The sequence below is a fragment of the Hypanus sabinus genome, chromosome 4 (genome assembly GCF_030144855.1).
Source record: "Hypanus sabinus isolate sHypSab1 chromosome 4, sHypSab1.hap1, whole genome shotgun sequence".
In the NCBI taxonomy this organism is placed as follows: Eukaryota; Metazoa; Chordata; class Chondrichthyes; order Myliobatiformes; family Dasyatidae; genus Hypanus; species Hypanus sabinus.
In genome coordinates, this window is record NC_082709.1 from 22,159,530 (window position 1) to 22,167,073 (window position 7,544).

At 39.2% G+C, this 7,544-nt stretch overlaps 1 protein-coding gene across 1 annotated transcript in view; it reads left to right on the forward strand.

Annotated features, from left to right (window-relative positions):
- The window catches only part of kalrna (kalirin RhoGEF kinase a), a 705,069-nt gene that overhangs the window by 419,961 nt on the left and 277,564 nt on the right, over positions 1 to 7,544 (forward strand). Inside the window, exons 22-23 of the mRNA XM_059966562.1 lie at positions 3,854 to 4,036; positions 4,707 to 4,825. Coding sequence (XP_059822545.1) covers positions 3,854 to 4,036; positions 4,707 to 4,825 — 302 coding nt within the window. The remainder of the gene's footprint in view (positions 1 to 3,853; positions 4,037 to 4,706; positions 4,826 to 7,544) is intronic.

Consider the following 7,544-nt stretch of genomic DNA (forward strand, 5'->3'; position numbering starts at 1 on the left):
TTACCCAAAATTATGTTGTACAACTGATCATCAAGACACTATGTGCACCATGTAAGCAATAATTGCAGTACTTACCATTGCCACAGGATGGTACTGTAAGAGTGCATTTTCAACAGAATGGTATGCATATTAAGATTATAGTAATCATTTCAGAGATAAGAATTTTATTAATTCCCCGTTTCTATCAGTTCTGCTTTTGCTGAGTGGTGTGGGTGTGATTCCTGGGACCTGATCTCCTTGCCAGTCATTTCTGTCCCGTTTTCCTTTACAGTGATGGTAGATCAGATTTGGCCTCTCTGGCCTGATTCCCATGTAGCCTCTTTGCTAATGCAGCGTTGCCAGTGTTGTGACTCGCTTTTGCTTCTTGAGTGACTACTGGGTCGCTGGTCTGCGCTGCAAATCACTACTGGCTACTTGGCTGCCCTCATTCAGTCAGGCATACCTGCTAAAGCTTAAGCCCTGCTTTAACGTGTTTACCTGGTTCACTGATTTTGTGATGACGTGCACTCTGAGAGTGTCTGCTGTTTCTCAGCACCCCAGAGGTAAAGCAGTTTCATGAAGTCACACAGTATGGAAATAGGCTTTTCAGCCCAACGGGTGCATGCTGACCGTGATGTCCCACCCAAGCTAGTCCCATTTCCTAGCATGTGACCCATAACCTTCTAAACTTTCCCATCTATCTTGTCTAACTGTCTTTCAAGAGTAGTTATTGAATTCTGGCAGTCGATTCCACACAGATACCACTCTTTTTGTAAAAAGTTGCCCCTCAAATTCCCCTTAAATCTTTCCCCTCTCTTCTTAAACTTCTGCCCTCTGGTTCTAGAAACACTGACTCTAGGGGAAAAGACTCAATGTATTCATCCTATATATGCCCCCCATGATTTTATATTAGATCACCTCTCAGCTTCCTGTGTTTTAAGGAATAAAGTCCAAGCCTGTCCAACCTCTACCTATAACCCTCAAGTCTTGGCAGCATCTGTGTAAATGTTTCCCGTTTAATAGCATTTTTCCTGTAGCAGTGCAATTAAAACTGAACAGGATTTTCCAAGTGCATCCTCACCAGTGTCATGTATAACCACACCATGATCTCCCAACTTTTATACTCAATGCCCTGACTTATGAAAGCCAGATTGCCCAAAGCCTTCTTCATTACCCTGTCTGCCTGTGACTCAACTTTCAGTAACCAGTTACTTGTACTCCAAAGGCCCATCTATTCTACAATGCACCCCAGGGCACTGCCATTCACTGTGAAAATCTTATCCGGATGTAACTTTCCAAACTGTTAACACCTCACATTTTTTTTTGTATTAAACTCCATTTGCCATTTTTTGGCCCACTTATTCAGCTGATTGAGATTCCCCTGAAATTTTTGATAACTTTCTTCATTGTCCACAGTACCACCTATTTCAGTGACATCTGCAGACTCACTAACTAGGCACTCCAACAATGGACCCAGCACTGACTCCAGGGGCAGACCAGTAGTCTTAGGCGTCCACTCCAAGGAACAACTTGCTATCATCAAACCATTGGGTATCAAATTAGCCAGTTTTCCCTGAATTCCATGTGATCTAACCTTCCAAAGCAGGTTACATGTGGAACCCTACCAAAGGCTTTACTGAAGTCCACATCTACCACTCTGCCCTCATCAACTTTCTTTGTGGCCTCATCAAAAAACTCAATTAAGTTTATAAGTCTTGGACTCCCATGCACAAAGCCATGTTGACTGTCAGTAATCAACCCCTATCTCTCCTGGCATACATCTATCTTTTCTCTCAGAATCCCCTCCAGCAAGGATGTTAGACTTAGTGACCTTTAGTTTCCAGGGCTTTCTTTGCTGCTGTTTGGAAATAAAGACTACTTTACAGTTAATTGCACCTCACCTGGGCTAACAATGATGCAAATATTCCAGCAGGTATCCTGCAATTTCTTCCCTCGTTTCTGACACCTGGTCAAGCCCTGGAGATTTGACTTTCTTTCAAGACATCCATGTTTGCCTCTGCTGTAATACAGACAGTACCTGGGACCTCATTGTTTACTTTCCCTGGTTTTGAGGTCTTCATATATTTCTCCTCATTATAGAGTCATAGAAAAATACAGCACAAAAACAGGCCCTTTGGCCCATTTACTTCATGCCATACTATTTAAACTGCCTACTTCCATCAACCTGCACCAGGACTATGGTGCTCCATATCCGTATGTACCTATCCAAACTGCTCTTAAATATTGAAATGGATCTTGCATACACCACTTGCACTGGAAATTCATTCCATGAAAAACAGAGATGAAATATTCATTAAGAACCTTACCCATCTCTTGCGGCTGTACACAAAAGTGAACCCTTTGGTTGTTGTGGGGCACTATTCCCTTCCTAGTTAGTCTTTTTCCCTGAATAAAATACCTTCAGATTTTCTTTAATCTTGTCTCTCGAAGTTATCCCATGCCCCCTCTTTACCCTCCTGATCTCCTTCTCGAATACATTTCTGTATCCCTTGTACTCCTTCAGGGATTCACATGACCCCAGCTGTCTGTACCTGACCCATGTGTCCTTTGTTTTCCTGACCAGGGACTTAATATCCCATCATTCATGCTAGCTACCCTCTTGATGATATTCTGATAATACACCCTTCATTTCTCTGTCTTTCACAACTTTATGTTTCTGCTCTTTCTACTTTTCCTTTAGAGTCATAGTCATACCTCTATCAAATCACCTCTCAATCTATCCTTTCCATATATCTCAGTCCTAATCTATTCAATCTAACCTTTCCATATATCTCAGGCCCTACAGAACCACCAACATCCTTGTAAATTTTCTCTGTACTCCTTCAATTGTATTTGCATATTTCCTGTAGGTAGGTGACCAAAACAGCACACAATACTTCAAATAAGGCCTCACCAATGTCTTATACAACTTCAACATAACATCCCATCTCTTGTATTCAATACTTTGATTTATGAAGGCCAATGTGCAAAACATTTTCTTTATGATCCTCTATACCTGTGATACCACTTTCGATGAATTATGGTCCTGTAATTTTATTTTTGGTTTATTCAATTTCCCCAGAAAAAACATTAATGTTACATCAAGACTAAAATCAGTAAAATTTTGTTCAGTGATGATATCAACAGTGGTGCGAGACCAGGTATAAATTCTCCACAATCGATTGAATTTTGGAATATGCTTGAGATACTAAATAGCTTATTATTTTATTCTATGGTTGTTCTTTTTAAATGAGGCTGTGGCCTGCAACTATCAGGCTCCTGGATCGGCTGTGACTGGCTTCAAAGCTATGGACTCAAAAGCAAATGCATACTTTGATAATAAATGTACTTTGAACTTTGAAAGCTTCTCCAATTACTTTTCAGTGTAAGGAAAATAGTATTAAAAGATGCTAGCAACACTTTGAACAGCTTGAGTTCTATATGCTGCCTTACATGGCGGTTTGTTCTCTGAGGCCATTTTATGTGCTTCTGCCTCTGGTGAATCTACATTTTCAATGGGTCAGGTAGAATAGATTCCACCTTAGTTGCTAAGAACACAAGCAAAGTATTGTTTTTTATTGCTTTGGATGGCAACTTAAAATGGTATTAAGCTGCTTTGAAATATTATGTTTTATGTTTCTGATATCTTTTACTAATAAATGAGGATGTGAGTCAGTTCTAAAGCGATGAATGGTTAATAGATTATAATCCTAAAATGAAAGTTTGCAAAGTGCAGAAGGGTCACAAAGGTAAATAAAAAATGTTCCATAACTAATCATCTAGTTCAGAGGGGCTCAAGAAGATGTATTCTTTCTGATTTGGAAGAACCAAAAGGTCTTCATCCATATTGATACAATGATTTCTCTCTACCCAGCAAACCAAGGAGAAGGTGAAACTCATCATTCAGCTCGCTGATAGTTTTGTGGAGAAGGGACATGCTCATGCCTGTGAAATTAAGAAATGGGTCACAGCTGTGGATAAACGCTATCGAGATTTCTCATTAAGAATGGGGAAATACAGATCCTTTCTGGAAAAGGGCCTTGGAATTACTTCAGAGGTATGCAAGAACACTTGCCCACAATTATTGCATGAATAATGATGCGAGTACTTTGTTTAAGTGTCTGGCTCCACGCTTCAAAACATCCAGTGAATGGTAAAGCTCCCAGGCACAAAGTACATTATTTGTCAAAAATAACCCTCCATTATATGGAGGAATATAAGGTGGGGAGTTAATGGGCGGCAGGGTTTGAGGGGTCGGCACAACATTGTGGGCCAAAGGGCCTGCAGTGTGCTGTACTATTCTATGTTCTATGTTCTATTACCCCCACTGTGCTGTGAGTTTGTAAAATTGTCAATGTGTCAGAGAGCGCAAAGCGCAGAAACAAATATCACTGTGATGATTGTACGCTCTAGTATCAATTGTTTGGTGACAATGAAGTATTTGTATTTGTATTTGTGTCTATATGAGATTTCTGTCTGCCCCTCTGAAAAATTCACAGGGGGGATATTAGAAAGATCATTCAAGGCCATGAATTTGACACAAATACTCATATCAGCCCCTCCGTTCTCTGCCATAAAATGGCACTTATTGATAAGGGCATTCATTGACAGTCAGTTTCACATAGCCTATAGTTACAAAGCTTCCAGATTGAATCTGCACTATTTTATTGTTAATAAGGGAAATTATGTCTAATAATGCAGCTCTTGATTTGGTTTGTTCCTCCCAGGATAATAAAGATCTGGAACTAGATATCATTCCAGCAAGTCTCACTGATCCTGAGGTTAAACTTAGAGATGCCAACCATGAAGCCAATGAAGAAAAAAGAAAATCTGCAAGAAAGAAAGAGTAAGGATCAGGCTGCAGTTGTGCTATTGATTAATCTGTAGCTAAGTAAGGTTCAAACACTGGATTTTATTGTTTACAGCACGTTTACCTGTGTAAAAGAACGGGTGCATTTGAGAGAAAAAATCTGGCCCAAGACAGTATAATATAATAAATTATTTAAAAACTGTATAGTTGCTATACATTTTAAGCTGTACTTTTTATGGCCCAAGCTCTACGTGCATTAGTTGAGATGAATAGAGTCGAGAATCTGCAGCAAGATGTGTGCAAGTTTTATTAGGTCAGTAAAACTGAATCAACAGGTCACACTGTAAAGTTCTGAGACTAAGTTAACTAAACATCACAGAACTGGGATTGATAATTATTTGAACAAAAGGTGAATGAATCGAATTAATATCTAATTGAATGATACAGCCACAAGGGATTAATTTGCAGTAGTTTTTCCTGACAATATCCCTTCCCACATCAGGTCTGCCTTGCCATGTGACTCAGCTGGCTGAGTTCTTTTTTTGTATTTTTAGGGTCCTAAGCTGTAGAATCAATCTCCAGTCCTCAGCTTGTTTCCAAAAGCGCAATACTCGAACAGGTTAAAGTGTAGCTCAGAGAGCCACAGCTGCATAAAGAAGAATCTATTTTAAATAAATATGTGCTTGTTAACATCACTTTATAACATGAAATGTGTGGCAAAGGTTTGGAAGGTATTTGAAGATGCAAAGAAATGGAAGTTATGATCTCACCTCTACTGAATTTTTGCACGTCCTTTTCAGATTTGAAAACGTGCCTGGCAGTACTTGGGTGCTGAGTTATCATGTAGTCAGTCATAGTCTCAGTTTATATAGACTAATCTGCTTACCACTCTAACGTCCTCTTCCTTTATGCTTTCGTCAGACAAAAGAGAATAACCCTAGATCCTTAAATTAGAAAAGCTCTCAAGTAACTCACTATTGTGTGCAAACCCTAAATGATATTTTGGAAAACAGCTACTAAATCCCAGTATTCCTACATACGTATTGTTTAAAAAATGAGAGCGATTTTGTTTATTTTCTGCAACTTTGTTCAGGTATGTGCAATTGAATAGGTCCAGGTACAATGTGCTAATAATGACTTTACTGTTTATAGAACATCTCACATGTCTCATTCCAATTGTATTGTACCAGTATTTAAACTCTTATAGCAATTTACTGAAAGTATCTGCAAAGCTCCTTTCTTGTGTTTGTTCTTTGAAGACTCTCACAGTCAGCAGTTAACTATTACTTAATCCTTTTGCTGAAGTAACATCAACAAACTGAAGTGAATCAACAAACTCATTCATAAGGCCATTGGTGTTGTGGGGGTGGAACCAGACTCTCTGACGGTGGTGTCTGAAAGGAGGATGCTGTTCAAGTTGCCTGCCATCTTGGACAATGACTCTCATCCACTCCATAATGTACTGGTTAGGCACAGGAGTACATTCAGCCAGAGACTCATTCCACCGAAATGTAACACTGAGCATCATAGGAAGTCACTCCTACCTGTGGCCATCAGACTTTACAACTCCTCCCTCGGAGTGTCAGACACTCTGAGCCAATAGGCTGGTCCTGGACTTATTTCCACTTGGCATGATTAACTTATTATTATTTAATTATTTGTAGTTTTATATTGCTATATTTCTTCACTATTCTTGGTTGGTGCGACTGTAATGAAACCCAATTTCCGTCGGGATCAATAAAGTATGTCTGTCTGTCTGTCTGTCAACATATCCCTTATTGATAGCTGTGCCTTTGGTTCCTTATAAGTTATTGTGTTCATTTTTTCTACTAAGTATGATGGACTGACTGAACTATTCCTGATTAGTGCAGGCCTTTACAAATGCGGATAGATCTTGTCCCTCAGAAGTTCCTCCAGTAATATTCCCACCACTGCTATTCAACTCGCCTTATTGTAGTTTCCTAATTTGTCTTTGCAGCTTTTCTTGGAAAATGACATAGCACTGGCCATTACAAGTTCCCCAGTGCCAACAGAGGTACCAAAATTCTGCCCGGGCCCCAGCATTTTCTTCCCACAACATCCAATATATTTGGTTAGGGTTTTGGGATTTATCTACCTTTACGTGCCTCAACTCTGCCAACGTCCCTTGTTTCATAATGTTGATACATTTCAAGACATCATTCTTCTATTTCCTGAATTCCCTACTTTCCATGACCTTCTCCATGTCAACTTCAGATGAGAAGTATTCATTTAAAACCTAGCCCATCTCCTGTGGCCTCACACATAGATGTCCAGACTAATCCATAATAGGACTTACTCTCCTGAGTTATTACTGCAACAGTTTTCATTTTTATTTTCCAAAACTGTGGTATTTTGGATAGCAGTATAATTGTTTGGAGCTGTTGCAGTCATTATTGGAATGTGTGGAATTTTCCATTTGATTCCTTTAATAACTCATTAGTCATTGTTCTGAACTACGAACACTTCAGGAGATCTTAACGAAAATGTGCACATGGTTATTTAGTCTCCACTCAACTGTAGTTAAAAGCATCTTTACTGACCTTTTTTCCTCACACTGAAATGTTCATGATGCCAAAAGCAAAATACCACAGATGCTGCAAGTCTGATTTTAAAAACATACCAGAAGTATTTAATGGATAGGCATTAATCTGGAGAAAGAGAATAAAGTTTAAAGTTTTAGTTCAATGATCGGAAATGTTCATCTGAAATTTCCCTTACCAAAGATATTGCCTGA